The sequence below is a fragment of the Phocoena phocoena genome, chromosome 16, assembly GCF_963924675.1.
Source record: "Phocoena phocoena chromosome 16, mPhoPho1.1, whole genome shotgun sequence".
NCBI classification, from domain to species: domain Eukaryota; kingdom Metazoa; phylum Chordata; class Mammalia; order Artiodactyla; family Phocoenidae; genus Phocoena; species Phocoena phocoena.
Genome location: NC_089234.1, coordinates 31,554,914 through 31,574,710, shown reverse-complemented (window position 1 = coordinate 31,574,710; position 19,797 = coordinate 31,554,914). Strand labels below are relative to the sequence as shown.

The following is a 19,797-nucleotide window of genomic DNA, read 5'->3' as shown; positions in this document are numbered from 1 at the left end:
GCTTCAGACTTGAACTGCAGCTCTCCCCTGGGCTTCCAGGCTGCCAGCTTACCCTGCAGATTTGGGGCTTGCCTTCCCCCACAATCACGTGAGCCACTGTTACAGAGGGTAGTTTGCCTTACTCAACATCTACTGACTTTTTTAATGTGGAAAGAACACTTAACATGACATCTACCCTTTGAACAAATTTTTAAGTGTGCAATATACTACTGCTGAATGTAGGTAAAAGGTTGTACAGCAGATCTAGAGCTTATTCATCTTGCTTCCCTGAAGTTGTACGCCTTGTTGATTAGTAACTTCCCATTTCCCCCTCCCCCCAGCCCCTGGCGACCACCATTCTGCTCTTTGACTCTATGAATTTGACTACTTTAGATGCCACATATAGGTGGAATCATGCAGTCTTTTTATGACTGGTTTATTTCATTTAGTATAATGTCCTCAAGATTCATCCCTGTTGCCCCATATTGCAGAATTTCCTTCTTTTTAAAGGGTGAGCAGTATTCCATATATATACCACATTTTCTTTATCCATTCATCTGTCAACAGACATTTAGCATGCTTCCATACTGTTGTGAATAGTGCTGCAATGAACATAAGAGTGCTAACATCTCTTTGATATTCTGATTCAGTTCTTTTGGATAAATACCTAGAAATGGGATTGCTAGATCATATGGTATCAGTTCTGTTTTTAATTTTTTGAGGAACCTGCGTAACGTTTTCCATAGCAGCTGCACCATTTTACATTCCCACCAACTGTGTGCAGGAGTTCCAGTTTTACACACCTTCACCAGCACTTGTTACTTTATTTTATTTTTTTTGATAATAGCCATCCTAACAATTGTGAAGTGATATCTCATTGTAGCTTTGAATTTCCCTGATTATTACTGAGTGTTTTATTATTAGCAATTTTGAGCATTTTTTCATATATCTATTAGCCATTTGTATGTCATTTTTGGAAAATGTCTATTCAAGTTTTAGTACATTTTAAAATCAGATTATTAGCTTTTTTACTATTCAGTTGTATGAGCTCTTTATGTATGTTGGAGATGAACCCCCTTATAATATATATGGTTTGCAAATATTTTCTCCCATTCCATGAGTTGACCTTGTACTCTGACGATTATTTCCTTTGCTGTGCAGAATGTTTACAGTTTGATATAGTTCCACTTTTTTATTTTTGCTTTTGTTGCTGTGCTTTGGTATCATGTCCATGAAATTACTGCCACAACCTATGTCATGAAACTTTTCCCCTGTATTTTCTTCTAGAAGCTTTATAGTTTCAGGTCTTACATTTTAAATATTTAATTCATTTTGAGTTGAATTTTGTGTATGGTATAAGATAAAGATCAAATTTGATTCTTTTTTTTATTAACATCTTTATTGGAGTATAATTGCTTTACAATGGTGTGTTAGTTTCTGCTTTATAACAAAGTGAATCAGCTATACCTATACATACATCCCCATATCTCCTCCCTCAAATTTGATCCTTTTGCACATAGTTTTACCAACACCATTTGTTGAAGAGATTGTCCTTTCTTCATTGAGTAGTCTTGGCACCCTTGTCAAAGATCGGTTGACCTGACATAGATGCAAGGATTTATATCTAGGCTCTCTATTCTGTACCACTGGTCTATATGTCTGTTTTTAGGCCAGACTGTTTCGATTACTGTAACTTCGTAATATATGCATTTTGAAATCTGGATGTGGGATCTCCGGCTCTTTTTTTTCTCAAGGTTCATATTTGATGCTAAAGCTATATAAATAGGCTTTTGTAATTGAAAATAAAGTGCACTGATCAAGACAGATTTAAAATGTAGAACTTAAAATTGTTCTCTAAACTCAATTAGCAATTTTCAGTTGTTACTTCCTATACATCTTTAGCTCTCCCTCGGGTAAAAGGAATATAAAGAACTGTCAACTACATCTGTTATCAAAGTCCTTTCTCTTTTCCTGGCGCCCTTACCCCCTTCTCTTGCCAATCTTGTTCAGCTCCCTCAATTTCTGCAGATTATATGGTTCTTGACTATTTGCATGGTTTCTTGATGGCATCCCTCTGACTTTTTTTTTTAACATCTTTGTAATTGCTTTACAACGCTGTGTTAGTTTCTGCTTTATAACAAAGTGAATCAGCTATACATATACATCTATCCCCATAGCTCTTCCCTCTTGCGTCTCCCTCCCTCCCACCCTCCCTATCCCACCCCTCTAGGTGGTCACAAAGCACCGAGCTGATCTCCCTGTGCTATGCGGCTGCTTCCCACTAGCTATCGATTTTACATTTGGTAGTGTATATATGTCCATGCCACTCCCTCACTTTGTCTCAGCTTACTCTTCCCCCTCCCCATGTCCTCAAGTCCATTCTCTAGTAGGTCTGCGTCTTTATTCCCGTCCTGCACCTAGGTTCTTCATAACTTTTTTTTTTTTTTAGATTCCATACATCTGTGTTAGCATATGGTATTTGTTTTTCTCTTTCTGACTTACTTCACTCTGTATGACAGACTCTAGGTCCATCCACCTCACTACAAATAACTCAACTTCATTTCTTTTTATGGCTGAGTAATATTCCATTGTATGTATGTGAGCATCTTCTTTATCCATTCATCTGTCAATGGACACTTAGGTTGCTTCCACATCCTGGCTATTGTAAGTAGTTCTGCAATGAACATTGGGGTGCATGTATCTTTTTGAATTAGAGTTTTCTATGGGTATATGCCCAGGAGTGGGATTGCTAGATCATTTGATAGTTCTATTTTTAGTTTTTTAAGGAACCTCCATACTGTTCTCCATAGTGGTTGTACCAATTTACAGTCCCACCAACAGTGCAAGAGGGTTCCCTTTTCTCCACACCCTCTCCAGCATTTATTGTTTGTATATATTTTGATACTGGCTTTAATGAAAGGTAGCAGTTGTCCTGAAAGCACATAGATTTTCTTATCTTATACTTTATAAAAGAAAATAATGCAGGCAATTTTATAGTCCTTTATGAATAATGCTTTTATAAGATCAATTAAGCATTTAAATATGTTTTTCTTATTTACAGCTTACCAGGACATGATTATAGCGTCTCAAGCTTATCTAAAATAAAAGATAATATATATATCAACATTTTTGATGAAATGATTATTGAAAAACATGAGGTAAAGTAAAATAATTATAATAATCAATGTTGAAATAATTATAAGTTCAGACTGAATGAAGTCTATTAACATATTTGTAAATTTGGTTTTAGATACAGTATCTATTTCCAACATTTTCTAAAAAGGATGTGGGGCAACTTGAAATAAAATCAGACATATGACAAGTCAATTCAAAAATAACAGGGATCGGGCTTCCCTGGTGGCGCAGTGGTTGAGAGTCCGCCTGCCGATGCAGGGGATGCAGGTTCGTGCCCCAGTCCGGGAGGATCCCACATGCCGCGGAGCGGCTGGGCCCGTGAGCCATGGCCGCTGAGCCTGCGCGTCTGGAGCCTGTGCTCCGCAACGGGAGAGGCCACAACAGTGAGAGGCCCGCATACCGCAAAAAAAAAAAAGTAAAAAACCAAAAATAACAGGGATCATAAACCACATATAAGTGGAGGAGAGATAAATATACCAAGAATTTGGGAAAAGTAGATTTCTGCAATTGAACCTTACATTTACACGTGAACTTCCTGGTAGCCAAGCTTTAGTGTATTTTTAAAGTTTGCTGCACTAAGCATATTTACTATGATAAAGGTATATACATTAAGATGCTTTACATTGTTTACTGACATGTAGCAAGATATCCAGAAGCAGTGGTTATGAACTGAAGGCAGGAATCTGGGGTATTGGCAGCTTTTTTCAAACTTCAGCCCTTCCCCAGATTCAGGTAAATAGCAACAACAATCCCAGGGCTTGGAAATTGAATACCATGGCTTTCTTGATATTCTTAACAGTTGCATATGATCACTAGAATCTCAAAATTGTCTATTATGACTCTGGACTCCCTGGCATTTGTTCTTCTTAGAAGAGAGAGATCAGATTAAAATGGGAGCCAGAATATACTGCATTTTCTTTTGCAAGGTTTTTACATTTCTAACCTGGACTATCTACAAGTGGACCATCAGATGAATTTTCTAAGGAACGGGCCATGGCAACCTAACTGATACCATTATTTCTTGGCAGTAAGCCAACATGATCCATAATTACGGCAGCAAGGCAAAGGTGGATGGTGGAAAGGTAAAAAATGAAGCGGAAAGCAAGATAGTGTGTGAGGAAAACTACAATGAATTGTCCTTTTTATCTCCCTTCTTTTATCCTATCTCCTTACTTCAGACCAGATAATAGCGTATAACTTTAATATTAACAGAAATTCTGAGTTTATGGATTTAAAAGAAGTCACATTAACATAAATAATCTAAGGTCTTACTCTTGTTCCACCCTCTACTCACAGAACCTCCACCAGTCCCACCGAAAATTTTCTGGAAGCCTCCAAGTAGTCCTCATATATGTGCCTAAACATGACTGTTAGCTATAGTCATCCTTCACATTTCGACAGTGTGTGTGTTCTTTTGATTCAGGCTCCACAGCTCTCAAAGCCACTTAAAAGAATCTCACCACCACCACTGTTGACATTGCCCCTGATTAGGGTGCCATCATGTGTGCCAAGGGTATTATCTCCCCAATTATCCTTGAGCCCAAAGCTATGAAACTTCAGAATACCCAAGAGGCACTGGATTCTGCACAAACCTGGGAAGAATGGCCCTATTTTCTCTGAATTCATACTACATATTATATATCTAGATCTTAAAGCAATAGTATTGGTACACAAAATCTCACAGTAGAAGAGCTTCTCCAGCCGCCGACCCTAATCATCAGGGGCCAAACCCAGGACAAGGGACCTAGTGGGGTACAGTGCACAGCAACCCTTTCCATGTCCTCATTGTCCTTTCTCTTCGCCTTGATTCCTAAACTCAGCCCAACTGCTCTCACCTTCCCTAATTACAAACAAAAAAATCCAGTGGATATAAGTACATACTAGTGCTAAAGGGAGGGATGTTGCCTATACTAGTCTTAAACGAGCAACATGCCTGTCCCAAGAGCTATTCTCTAACACCTTTCCTATATTCCCCCATTTCAGCACTTTTGTTGATGAAGTGAAAAATTTAAATGACTAAAAGTGGAGTGAGTCATAGAGTACTGCCAGTGGGGTTGGTCGTGGTGGTAAATGCCAAACTCATTTATGTCTAGTCCCTGCTTCTCTTACTACACATACTTTCTCTAATTTAAAAAATAGGATTATTGAGGCATAATTAGCATATAATAAACTTCACATAATTAAAGTGTATACTTTGACAAGTTTTTTTTGGGCCTCTCACTGTTGTGGCCTCTCCCGTTGCGGAGCACAGGCTCCGGACACGCAGGCTCAGCGGCCATGGCTCACGGGCCCAGCCGCTCCGCGGCATGTGGGATCCTCCCGGACCAGGGCACGAACCCGTGTCCCCTGCATTGGCAGGCGGACTCTCAACCACTGTGCCACCAGGGAAGCCCATTTGACAAGTTTTGACGTATATATACCCATGAAACCATCATCAAAGTCAAGATAATGAACATATCCACCACTCTCAAAGGTTTTCCCCTGTCCTGTTAGAATACCTCCCTCCTTCCTTTCCTTCCTCCCACCCCAGGCAACCACTGATCTGCTTTCTGTAACTATAGTTTACATTTTCTGGAATTGTATAAAAATGGCATCATACAGCATGCACTTTTTTCCCCTTGGTCTGGCAACTTTCACAGAAAAATTATTTTGAGATGTGTCTCAGTTGTTTTATTTATCAACTAGTTCATTAATTTTTACTGTATAGTGGTAGTCTATTGAACACATACATTCTGTTGTATGTTTAAATATTCAGCTGTTGATGGATATTTGGGTTTTCTTTGGGGGTGGCTATTATAAATAAAGCTGCTATGAGCATTTGTGTATAAGTCCTTGTATGGATAAATGGTTTAATTTCTCTTGGGTAAATACATAGGAGTGAAATGGCTGGATCATATGGTAAGTAGACATTTAAGAAACTGCTAAACTGTTTTTCCAAAGTGACTGTACCATTTTTTATTTCCACCAGCAATGTATGAGACTTCTAGTTCTTTCACAGTCTTACAGACAAGTGGTCAGACTTAAAAATTTTAGCCACTCTAGTAACCGTGCGGTTGTATCTCATTGTAGTTTTAATTTGTATTTCCTAATGACTAATGATGGCGAGCACTTTTCCATGTATTTATTTGCTATCTGAATATCTTCTTTGGTGAAGTGTCTGTCCAAATCTTTTGTCTATTTTTCAAATTGGGTTATTTGTTTTCTTATTATTTAGTTCTGAGGATTCTTTACATATTCTGTATACAAATCCTTTATCAGATATATGATTTACAAATATTTTCTCCCGGTACATAGCTTGTCTTTTCATTTTCTCAACAGTGCCTTTTGAAGAGCAAAGTTTTAAGTTTTGATGAAGTCAAATTTATCAACTTGCTTTTGGTGTCATATTTTTTAGCTCTGTTTTTGCTTTATATATTTTGTAACTCTTTATTAGGTGCATGTACTTTAAAAAATTTTTTAATTTAATTTTATTATACAGCAGGTTCTTATTAGTCATCAATTTTATACACACCAGTGTATATATGTCAATCCCAATAGCCCAGTTCATCCCACCACCCCCCCCCACCGCCACTTTCCCCCCTTGGTGTCCATACATTTGTTCTCTACATCTGTGTCTCTATTGCTGCCCTGCAAACTGGTTCATCTGTACCATTTTTCTAGGTTCCACATATATGCCTTAATATACGATATTTGTTTTACTCTTTCTGACTTACTTCACTCTGTATGACAGTCTCTAGATCCATCCACGTCTCAACAAATGATCCAGTTTCATTCCTTTTTATGGCTGAGTAATATTCCGTTGTACGCATGTACCACATCTTCTTTATCCATTCGTCTGTCGATGGGCATTTAGGTTGCTTCCATGACCTGGCTATTGTAAATAGTGCTGCAATGAACACTGGGGTGCATGTGTCTTTTTGAATTATGGTTTTCTTTGGGTATATGCCCAGTAGTGGGATTGCTGGATCATATGGTAATTCTATTTTTAGTTTTTTAAGGAACCTCCATATTGTTCTCCATAGTGGCTGTAGCAATTTACATTCCCACCAACAGTGCAAGAGGGTTCCCTTTTCTCCACACCCTCTCCAGCATTTGTTGTTTGTAGATTTTCTGATGATGCCCATTCTAACTGGTGTGAGGTGATACCTCATTGTAGTTTGATTTGCATTTCTCTAATAATTAGTGATGTTGAGCAGCTTTTCATGTGCTTCTTGGCCATCTGTATGTCTTCTTTGGAGAACTGTCTATTTAGGTCTTCTGCCCATTTTTGGATTGGGTTGTTTGTTTTTTTAAATTGAGCTGCATGAGCTGTTTATATATTTTGGAGACTAATCGTTTGTCTGTTGATTCATTTGCAAATATTTTCTCCCATTCTGAGGGTTGTCTTTTCGTCTTGTTTATAGTTTCCTTTGTTGTGCAAAAGCTTTTAAGTTTTATTAGGTCCCATTTGTTTATTTTTGTTTTTATTTCCATTACTCTAGGAGGTGGGTCAAAAAAGATCTTGCTGTGATTTACGTCAAAGAGTGTTCTTCCTATGTTTTCCTCTAAGTGTTTTATAGTGTCCGGTCTTACATTTAGGTCTTTAATCCATTTTGAGTTTATTTTTGTGTATGGTGTTAGGTTTTATTATATAATCTTTATCACAGTCTATCTTTATATAATATTATGCCACTTCATATATAGTGTAAGAACAGGATATTACTATACTTCCATTTCCCCTCCTGTGCTTTGTGTTAGTGTTATCATACATTTTCCTTATATGTATGTCATAAACTCCACAACAGGTCATTATTATTGCTTTAAATAGTCAATTATCTTTTAAAGAAATTTTTTAAAGGGAGAAAAAAAATCTTTTCTATTTACTCTTTGGTTTCTTTTTAAAAAGGGAGAGAATTTTTTATACTTACCTACATGTTTGTGTGAAATTATCCATCACATGATATAGAATGAGTAATAGAAAAATTATTTATTTTAATAGGATCACAGTTTCAAGAGCTGCAGTGGTCATTCATATATAAGAAAGAATTGGCTTGGATCCATTGTCTTCCCTTTCTCTGCTCTCCTGCAACAATCTGAGGTAATAGAAGATGATTCTTTGCTAATTATTCTGAATTTTTGTCTCTGGCTAATAGAAATACCTGTGTCTTTGAGTCAGATTCTGACTGGCAGGTTGATAAGTCAGTCAAAATGATCCTGTATTCGACTGCCCCATGGATGTTGGAGTATTTGAAGGTTTTAGCTGTCTCTGGAATAGGAGACACCCACAAATTTATTTCATATATTTTTAGAGTGTTTGTTGATGAAGGAAAGGACAGGTAGCCTTAGGTCTTAAAGCAACATTCATATTTGCTCATAATAGTTTTGTAAGACCAGATTCATAAATATTCTGATTAATGACATTGCTTTGTAACCATGGGTTCCAGGAGTTTCAGCTCCTCAAACACTGTTTATTGATAATGGTGAGACTGATGATTAGCATCTGTGTCTGTGGTACCCCCAGAGGGCTCTGCTGTTGGGTTTTGCAGCAAGAAAATGCCTACATGGCCAGCAAAATATAAAAAGCCCATTCTAGATTTCATTTGGGGCCCTGTTACTTACAGAGACATGCCAGTTACAGATGATTCAGAAATGAATTTTCTACCTCAAGGAGTTCACTGTCTATAGAAGAAAACAACCATTTCAGTACAACACGGTAATGCTGTAGGGCTTTGATAGGGGCATGAGATTGGTACTATGAGAACACTGAGTAAGGAGTACCCTACCCTTCCTTGTTTGGAGGGGGAAGCAAGGGGGTGTTCAGAGGGGTTCGGGGTAGGTAAGAAGGGAATGAGGAGGAGGATGAAAGATCAGGGGAATATTTACAGAGGAGGTAACTTTTAATCAAGTCCCTAAAGATGCATTTATCAAGCACACAAAGTCATTTGACTCAGAAGGATTTATGTGTCTATCAGTTAGTACTGTATTCAGTCATATGCAACAGAAAACCTGACTAACAGTGGCTGATGTAAGAGGTCTATTTATCTCACAAAAAGGAAGTCTAGATGCCAGTGCATCTGCTCAAGAATATCATCAAGGATCCAAGCTACTTTTGTCTTTCTGTTCTACTCTCCTTATCATGTGACTTTCATCCTCATAATTGCACCTCCAGCCTCATATTCATGCTGCAGCCAGGAGGTGGGGTGAAGCAAGAAGGGGCAGTGCCTGTATCAGGAAAACAGACACTTCCCCAGAAAACCTCTCAGACTTCTTGCATTTTACTTATGTGACTTGGTCACTACGTGGCTGTCATGTTACCACCTAAAACTGTTGGTACGAAAGGAGAAGAGAATGGAGGAGAATAGAAACGTCTGCGTATTATGCAATCACAGGATGCCATGAGGGAGCACGTTGAAAATACAAGTGCTGCAAATAAAGAGCAACGGAGATTTTAAATTGTTGGAGGTATAGGGCTTCCTATGTTTGTAAATCCCTGCAGGTGTTTCTCAGTCTCAGGCCAGATGCTAGGATAGAGAAGTAGTTAAGAATGTGAGCTTCAAAAGGGGACCAACCGGGCTTCCCTGGTGGCGCAGTGGTTGAGAGTCCGCCTGCCTGCCGATGCAGGGGACACGGGTTCGTGCCCTAGTCTGGGAAGATCCCACATGCCGCAGAGCAGCTGGGCCCATGAGCCATGGCCGCTGAGCCTGCGCGTCCGGAGCCTGTGCTCCGCAGCGGGAGAGGCCACAACAGTGAGAGGCCCGCGTACCGCAAAAAAAAAGGTGGACCAACCTGGGTTGTAATCCCGGCTCTACTACTCATTAGTTTTGTGATCTTGCACAAATTACTTACATGCTCTGAGCCCCAGTTTCCTTATCTATAAAATGGAGATAAGAGCGGTGTCTACCTTATTGAATAATATGATCTATATCAAGCACTTGGCAGAATGCCTTGTACATAGTAAGTGCTCAATAACTATTAGTTATATTATTATTATTAGTTATTATTGTAAATTATCTCCTCCCAAACATGCGCGTGCACACACACACACACACAAAGATCCCTCCTCCAGTGGACTTTGGGTCATCTTTCCTGCTGTTACATTTCTTTTCCTCTTTCCAGACCCAATGCAAAATGTATCATGGTCTTTTAGCATTTTCTCTGAGCTTAAATTAGATCTTCTAAGAGCTCTTATCACTCTGGTCCATTAACTTGCTTCATTGTTTCATCCCTTTCTTACTTCTGCCTTCTCCACGTACTACATATTAGACAGGGACCCAGGGTGTCAAGGTTGCCTGTGAACAAATCATCATGGAGAACCTTACCATCCTATTAGTAGAATCAGCATGAACCCATGCAAGCCTGTTTCCTGCAATGGAGAAGACTGAGCTGAGCTATACTATATTTGACTGATGTTTATTTTCATCATGCAGAATCCATTATACTGATATACTCTTTCAGATTAGTGGAACATTTCAAGTAAATATTCCACCAGTTTTGCTTGGGTATACTTGGAGTGAGACTTATGTGTCTCCTAAAGAAGATTATAATGGACAGAATTTAAAAGAATGTACCTTCTTAAATATTTTTGCTACTATTGAACCTCAAATATCATTTGCCATCTGTAATCCAGAACTAAACAAGGTAGGTTTTACACTGAATTATTCTCATATATACTATCAAAGAAGTGTTAATTTCAAAGCTGACAAAAATGAATGTTGGTTCTTGATATTTTCCTGTGGGGACAATATAGTACAATGTTGAAATATTTTAAACTTGATTCTAGTTTTCAGGTCAAATAGATGTTTTGGAGAGAGCACAGATTTTTAAAAAAAATTGTAAGGCATTATTTCCTGAACGAAGAATCACAACTACTGTTTTTAATGATGAAGGGATACAGATCTTAGTAACAAGATATATCAAGGCATTGAATCCACCTCAGCAACTCCTGGATATATTTCTTCATGATTCTAATGCAACACTTGTAAGTTATATTTATTTTAGTAGCTTTATTGTGATATTCGTATACCATACAATTTGCCCTTCCAAAGCATATAATTCAATGGCTTTTAGTATATACACGGAGTTGTGCAACCATCACCACAGTAAATTTTAGAACATTTCGATCATTCCAAATTTATATTTATTTTAACTTGTTTACTTTTTATTATTAACTTTGAGTATAACTTTCTTATTAAAATTACTTTACCTTCAGAGACAGTTTCCTGAGAGAGAAACCATCTATGTTGCAATGTGTCCTCTTGAGCACCAGATGGAAGAAAACATTTCTTCCTGATCCCCTTCACTTCTGCCCACTTGTACTAGAGAGTCACTGTTGCCACACCAGTTCACGTGACCATATCAGCTTCACAACTTTTCTGTCAAACTTTGAAAAATGACACAGAAAAATTCCTTTGACTTCCAGGCAAAATTAAAAGTTATGTTTCTAAAGGAGTTGTGTCCTTCTAAGGATTGCTTCTTGTTGTATGTGGGAGTGAAGAAACTATGTTTTTTTGTTTTATTTATTTTTGGCTGCCTCGGGTCTTCATTACTGCACGCAGGCTTTCTCTAGTTGCGGCGAGCGGGGGCTACTCTTCGTTGCGGTGTGTGGGCTTCTCATTGCGGTGGCTTCTCTTGTTGCAGAGCACGGCCTCTAGGAGCGCGGGCTTCAGTAGTTGCAGCACGTGGGCTCAGTAGTTGTGGTGCACGGGTTTAGTTGTTCTGCAGCATGTGGGATCTTCCCGGACCAAGGATCAAACCCGTGTCCCCTGCATTGGCAGGCGGATTCTTAACCACTGTGCCACCAGGGAAGTCCAACTATGTTACGTTTTGCTCTGTAAACCGCCAACATAACACTTCCCACCCCATCCTTATGTGGCTTTATGCATATCTGTTATTTACCAGCTGACAAAAGAGACATGTACCTGTATTCATTATGGACTCAGAAGAGAATGTAGCTTCTTCCACTTTGAGAAACGAAAATGTGAAATCAGAGATCTAGTCTCCCGTTGAAGAAAAAAATAAGCTTTGCAGACACCTTTACTTTATAAGGTTGGAACAGCAGCACCATCCATGAAATACAAACCACAAATTTTACTGTTTCTGAAGTTCCTATATTGTTATTAATTTTGGTCTTAAGTTGATAGATTCCACAGGTGATAAGTATCTTTTACCTCTTCCTCCATTAGAAAATTAGGTTAATAATGGATTTCTTGATCAAGAGCATCACCACTTACTAAAACGTACATGGAGAGAATAATCAATAAACAGGCTTTCTAGGATCTTTTTTTTTTTTAAGTCTTCTGCAACATTTATTGATAAACAGGAAAGGGGTTTTATTTACAGTTTTAAAGCTCTTTTTTGTCACTATTATTAGTAATTTTCTATCTATGTATGGTAATATCCAGTTTTAAAAATACTTTATGATTTAAGACTTTAAATCATAACATGTCTGTTTAGCTGATTAGTTCTCCCCTATACTTCTAAAAGAGAAATTGTACAGTACAAGAGTCATTCATTGGGATTAGACTTATTAATCTAGTTACCTACTAGTTTGACATCTTAGGAAGGAGGTAATTGGTTTTTTTTAATGATGGATAAACTTGTGCTGGTGTTTTGGATCTTATGATGCTGAGCATGTTCTGCACTGGTGCTAATATTTAACATAATTTTATATTTACAAACATACCCGCTACCCAGAGGCAAGTATTAATTTAGTCCATATGGACTACCGACCCCTCTTGAGACTGCAACATACATACTCCTAAACACACTCATACATAGTGTGTTTAGACTTTAAAGTATCTTAACCCATTTCTGGACACGAATGTTGCTGATTTCTAGCAACATATAAAAAAACACTGTTATTAAAAACACTTCACAAGTCATTGTCAGCCATTGCTGGCATTCTGTCACTAGAGAATACACAGCAATATCTGGTATGTTGCAAGCTTTCAAGATAGCCTGGTTTTTAAAAGTTGGTCCACTAGTTGTATCTGATGGATGTAAATTTGCCTTCTAGTTCACTTTGTGTCAAGAGCTAAAACTGTGAACTTTCTCTTATTGGTGGGTAATAACTGAAAATAAAGATTTTATTTTCATGAAATAAAAAGAAAAAATAAGCTTTGATTAAAGGGCATCTATGAAAAATCATTTACACCTTTTATTTATTCAGGCTTGACTGAGTCAATTGGCTCTCCTCAGAAAATTTGTATTATTTCCCAGTATAAAGCTCTTACCTGGATTCTTTAAGCTAAAATCAAAAGTCCTAGTTTAGATCACCTTTTGCCACACTCTGCTTTTCCATTACGTGTTTCTTCTTGCCTGTTTCCTGACACCGAAAGTCCAAGGAGATAATAATGCTCGCAGATTTCTTTCAAGGACAATCTTTGCCTTTTTAAAAAAGCATAAATCCTAGCTCCTTTGCTTATCAAGGATTGTGAACCATGTTTAATTAATTGCATGAAGTCAGAAACGTGACCAGTGTAGGAAGTCATAATAGTGCATAAATGGTAGCTATTGTAAATCAGTAAAAATGTTGGTGAACTTTCTGTGTTAGCTCATTGTTTATTTGTATTCCTTTCTTCTTTCCTACTCTAGTCTGAGTCCTTATCTCCAGCCCTATAGGGGGAACAATCCACAATAGGACTTCTGTTGTTGGAAAAAGTCGGCTGCACCAATAACTTCTTGCTGCAGCAACTTTTAACTAGTTTTTATTAATAAAAATATTTCTGTTCGATTTTGAACCTAAAAGTAAATCAAACTTTTGCTATTCTTCAACATCTTTTTTCATTTTTTAAACAGTTATACTTTAAAGTATACATGTAATGTATCGTGTTTAAATTTTTTACTTATTACAATGAAATGTACTGGTTAACATGCATGCTCTGAGGTCACGCTAACTTGGGCTCATTCCCAGAGACCCATAAATTGTGTTGGTGTGTAACCCTGAGCAAGTTATCTTAGCACCCTGAGCTTGTTTCTTCTTTGTAAAATAAAATTAGTAATAGTGTGTACTTCGTAGGCTTGTAGGACACACACTATGTGATGACAGTGCGTGTAAAGCACTGTGCTTGGTGACAGGCGTAGAGTATGCTCTCAGTAACTGTTAGTTAATATTATTTTAGGACCTCGTTGCTCGCTTTGTATCTTTGATTCCTATTATGCCTGATACACTGGATGAAAATGATGGTTTTGATATATGGATGACATCAGAGGTAACAAATTACATTTTATAATTTAAATGTATAGTATTTCTTACTTGCTTTTCTTTTAAAAAAACTTTTTAAAAATATTATGCACTTATGTAGTAATTTGCTTCGTGCAATTTGAAGGCAATTGATAATTTAATCCATCATTTTCAGCTCTATAACGATCCGTAAAAATAATTCTTAAAGACCAAAATTCTTATTCAACATTTTAAGTAGCTCATAATATTGAGATTCAACGGGAATTCCAGGAGTACAATATTATGACGTCCTCCAGAGAGAAATATGGCTTGTTCACTATAGAGGTGGTCAGACCCTGAAGTCTAGCAGAAATACCACCACTTCCCAGAAGCTTTCCCCAGTTTTCCCACATCTGAATGAAGAGCTTGTATAGCAGTGCTCTTCCTTAGCACTTGGATTAAAATTGTCTTTAGTCTGATTTCCAAGTAAAATACAGGCCCCATGCAATATTTGAGACATATTTATACTAAAAAACTACTTGTTTATCTGAAATTCAAATTGAACTAGGCATCCTATTCCCCGCCCCCCTCCACAAGTGTGGCAGCCCTAATTAGAGCACATTTTCCATTCCACCTTAAATTATATTTAGTTGCTTATATACTGGCCCTATACCCACACACTGTACATATACATCCCAAGTTTAATCTCCTTGAATGATAAGGAAGACTTGATTCTTATTTATTTTTATATTCGTCACTTGTACGTACTTTAAATTTAGCAAGTATTCAATATTTTTAATGGAAAATACCAGCATGATGGGAGCCTAAGAGAAGGACACTCTCCATCTGGAATTGATAGTCCTGGCACTTATCTAGAATGTTTTAGAGGTTAGATTTTTTAGCTGAAATGGACTTAGCGGGCACAGGACTAACTTAATAGGTCAGCTGCCCTGCCTTCTGCTAAGTGGGAGTAAGAGAGATACAAGCACGTGGTTTGTTTCAGGATCCAGTGATTCAAATCTGGTAAAACTCAAAGAGGTGTCAGTTAACTCTAGATTCTTCTTAGACTCTTCAAACTAATCAGAATGTGTTCAGGGGTATTACGATCCTGCAGAACATTGAAAGATAGCCTCTAAAGTAGCTGAAAATAACCAGAAAATAACCATTCAGGCAAATACTAGTGCTCCCAAGTGCCCTCCAATCCAAACAATACCCATAATCCACAGGTTACCACAGTCATAGGCTTCCTCTTGGCTAATGTCTTCCCATTGACATGAACTGTTTGGACTTGGGATACCCATGAGTGAATGACTAATTAGATTGTCACAAGACAAGAGTTATTTCTCCTACCCAACATACAGTCTTGGAGTCAAACAAACCTTGGTTCAAATCCTACTTCAACCATCTGATAGCTGTGTGACCTAAGATAAGTTATTTAGCTGCTTTGGACCTCAGTTTCCTCATCTGTGTCATACAGGGGTTTTGAAAGGATAGGCACCTGGAATGCAGTATGTCCGTTAGCTACTCTCATCCATTCCCTCCTTCTCTTATGAAATCCAGTCGGGGGAACCTCCTTGGCCTGACATTGAAGACTGCTCATAATCTGCTCTTCATTCTCCTGTTCACACACGTCTTTCAGAAGAGCCACGTTACCATCCTCCCTAGCCTCCATCCCTCACCATCACATTCAGCCGGTGTGTACTGATGTGGCCATATCAGTTGTTGAAACATTGAAATGCTTCCAGACTGGTAAATAGTCACTCCAAGGGCTCCTGAGCACCCCCTCCCCAAGCTCCCTGACCACCACAGCCCTTTCTCTGGGACTAATGAAATGGAAGCACACGTGCAGTCTAAATGGTGCAGCCGCTACTCAGCAGTAATACATCATTGCCGTATGAACATTTTGTTAGAGCCTTTGATTTTTTCAGGCCAGAAATCCAGAGTTTTATATGAGATCTTCCAATTTTTAAAAGCATTTCGGGGCCAAACAAAACACACCTATCAGCTAGAACTAGGTTACAGGCCACTGGTCTGCCACCTCTGCTGTGCTTTTTCTCTCCTGCTACCACTGCTTTACCAGGCACCCTGTATGTGATTACACCCAGCCCAACTGTTCAGCTCTTTCAATTAAAGAAGTTTCCATCACTCTTTCTGATTGGGCTCCAACTCAGATCTCTTCCTCTCTTTCAGTTGAGAGCACTATGTTGGTACAGGACAGAGTGTAGCTCCATTGACCAAAGGATCCCTTCCTCCAAAAACACTATGTGATTTCCCATCAGGTGAAGTTCCTTAAAATATCAGCCAAGATATCCCTGTTTTCCTAGGGTATTTGTCTCAAACAAAAATGCTCCATTTTGGAGGATAAAATTATTGGGTCACTTACACAGTATCCACATTAATTATCCCATGATAAAGGTGATCCTTATGTTCCAAGTTAATGTTCTCTCTTTCTAATGCCCTAGTGTTTTAACAGGCAAAGGGTGCTGGAGCTTTCGGCTTTGCAGTCATCTTAGTGACCTGGCAAGAATGTGTGTGTGAGGGTTTGGAGGGACTCTAAATCTGTTGAATGCTTGCATTACTCAACTTTCTCTCCTCCCCTCCTTTTTTGTGTCCTTGTTGCTTTTGTTTTGCCTTAGCGCTGCATCAGTTTGGCTATTGGAAATAAGGAGGAGCATGCCATACTTCTCTGTAATTTCTTCCTGTATTTTGGAAAGAAAGCTTTGGTCCTCCTAGGAACCTCGATGTTGGAAGTAAGTGTTGGACTTAATATTTAAATAGTGTAAACAAAACTAATTAGCTTTTAGCTGCAAGTTTAAAAGACTTCAACCCCAAGTTTCCTTCTTTTCACAAGCTAATTAGGAAATTTCCTAGGCGAACAATTATTTACTTAGGAGGATAATGTTCGTTCATCAAAATTTCTACAATGTAAAGAATGACTTCCTTTTGTTTTTCTTCTTCGTAAAGTAGTACAAATAATAGTGCTACTTCATGGAGCTACTAAAAATATTAAATTACATAGTAAATAGCACTGGGGACAGCACCTGGTTTATGTGGAAAATACTCAATAAAATGGTGGTGGTAGGTGATGTAATAATAGTTACAGTAGTAGTTATAGTGGTTGTTAACCATCATCACCACCATCATCTTTATGTGTCCCTAACACTATATTTTAAGATCCTTAAGAAGTACTTCTTCCTGTTTTACACTGCTCAATTTTTAATCGTGTAAGAAGTGGGCCAGAAATTTATGTTAACCTACCTGAAATTTTTACAACTTATATACACCTGCATTCAAGCCTCCAGAGGGCTGTCTTCTTTTTGATGTTTCTATTTCTACTATGAATATCTTGATAAGTGTCAAAAACTTCCAGTCCTGTTTTATGGTTTTTGTCATGATCATTTATTTCTCTAGATTCCCTTAATTTCCCCATATGATCCCCCGCTGTAGTTTTGAGTGCCACTAGATGGCAGTAAACAATATTTCAACGAACATTTTTACAGTTTTACCTCTGAGTCAACACTGGGTGGCAGCAGTCATCTGTGCCTTTCACCTCTGCTACTGGTTGAGGTGAAGCCTCTTTACTGTAAAGATGAGCACAGTGATAAAGAGCAAGAGCTTTGGAGTTAGGGAAACCACGCTACACAGCACAGTGTTAAAAGTAGAGATTTGGGGCTTCCCTGGTGGCGCAGTGGTTGAGAGTCCGCATGCCGATGCAGGGGACACGGGTTCGTGCCCCGGTCCGGGAGGATCCCTACATGCCGCGGAGCGGCTGGGCCCGTGAGCCATGGCCGCTGAGCCTGCGCGTCCGGAGCCTGTTGCTCCGCAACGGGAGAGGCCACAACAGTGAGAGGCCCGCGTTACTGCAAAAAAAAAAAAAAAAAAAAAGTATAGATTTGGAGGTCAAAGAGGATTTTAAAAGCCAGAAATGACGTTTACTAACTGTACGATCTCAGCCTTATTTCTCTGCGCCTCATTTATCTCCTCCCCGAAAAGGAGTAATTCCATTTACTGTTACCCTAGACAAGCTTCATGCGAAAGATGGGCATGACAATCATCCCTGCCTCACAGAATTTGGAATTCATGTGAGAAGATTAGTGTGAGCGCTGAGTACAGTAGCTGGGGTACTCAATAAATGTTAAGTAGTCATTATTATTGTTACCTGAAATTTTTATTCTTTGCTAAATAAGAAAGGTTTATACTTCAAAAGTATGTGCAGAGCAAAATAATCACATAATGGCTACTTTTATTCCTCAGGTGCTTTCCTGTGTAATTTCTCTCTGGCCTCTAACTCTGTATCTTGCTCACAAAATTAATGTTATGGCTTTTCAACTTCACTTGGCTTTTCAGAGAGGCAAAATTCCATTCCCTAACTCTGCACGGTGTTCACCCTTGGTCTCCAGGTATATTCCACATAAAGCAGGGCTAATCCATATAGCACCTTTGTGTGAATTACACGAAAGCGCCCCTACCTCAAAACGCTTTAGTACTGGCTATTGGGAATTGGTCATAATGTACTGATTTTGTTAGAACAACATATTTTATTGCTATGAGGGTACACCCTTCAGGACCATACGTGGCAGCACTAGCTCAGAAGTTCTCATTTGAATCCTCATGCTAGCCTGGGCCTGAGGATTTCAGTTGCTTTGGTTTTATCCTTTTCAAAAAAATTGTAAAGGTCCTAAAAAAGGCTTTTAGAAATCAGAGATAGCAGGGAGTTCCCTTGTGGTCTAGTGGCTAGGATTTTGGGCTCTCACTGCCATGGCCCAGGTTCAATCCCTGGTCAGGGAACTGAGATTCCGCAAGCTGTGCGGCAAGGCAAATAAATAAATGAGTGAAATCAATCATCCACCAAAAATGACTTTAACTCTTTCTTTGTACAGGGACATGTGGCTTATGTATTAACGCCAGAAACTGATGAATATTTGCTTTGGAATCCATTAACTGGGCAATATCATAAGCAGTTTGACCCATTTTGTCCCTTACAAAGTGTAGATTGTTTGTTTGATGGTGAAAATGTAAGTATATGGCGGGGGGCGGGGGGGGGGGGCGGGATCTTGAGTTATCTCCTCAAGAGTTAAACCTGTGGTTCTGTACACTGACCATATATTAGAATCATGTGGGAACTTGGAAGAAGCTATAGATGTTCAGTTAGAATCCCTGGGGTGTAGGGCCAGGGGAATCTTTTATCCCCAAGGCTCCTTGACGTGATTCTGCAGTGCCTCCGAGGTTGAGAACCAGCGAGCAGTCTAGCGTGCACACACCCCTGGAATCTCTGTACCTCCTGCCTCAGAACCATCCTTGGCTTCTGCCACTTCACTGGGGAGTAGGACTGTAAAATTTTGCTCCGTCCGAACCTACTATGGGCTTCGTACTCCTGTGGGCCTCTACTGATTTTATGTTGATGTATTAATAGGTCTGGTTTAACATTCAGCAAAATAATTCACCAAGGGCTGTATATTTTGACTATTCAAAGGAAAGTTTCTGGAAACAGTTGCTTCCAAAAAATTATCAAGGGACGAAAGCACAAAGCATACAGGTAAATT

The 19,797-nt window shown here is 38.7% G+C and overlaps 1 protein-coding gene across 1 annotated transcript in view; it reads left to right on the top strand.

Moving 5' to 3' along the window:
• CC2D2B (coiled-coil and C2 domain containing 2B) overlaps positions 1-19,797 on the top strand; it is a 93,811-nt gene that overhangs the window by 65,786 nt on the left and 8,228 nt on the right. The window contains exons 24-31 of the mRNA XM_065894603.1: positions 3,041-3,137; positions 8,093-8,191; positions 10,549-10,731; positions 10,874-11,071; positions 14,214-14,303; positions 16,891-17,004; positions 19,135-19,269; positions 19,668-19,790. Of these exons, the coding sequence (XP_065750675.1) occupies positions 3,041-3,137; positions 8,093-8,191; positions 10,549-10,731; positions 10,874-11,071; positions 14,214-14,303; positions 16,891-17,004; positions 19,135-19,269; positions 19,668-19,790 (1,039 nt within the window). The remainder of the gene's footprint in view (positions 1-3,040; positions 3,138-8,092; positions 8,192-10,548; positions 10,732-10,873; positions 11,072-14,213; positions 14,304-16,890; positions 17,005-19,134; positions 19,270-19,667; positions 19,791-19,797) is intronic.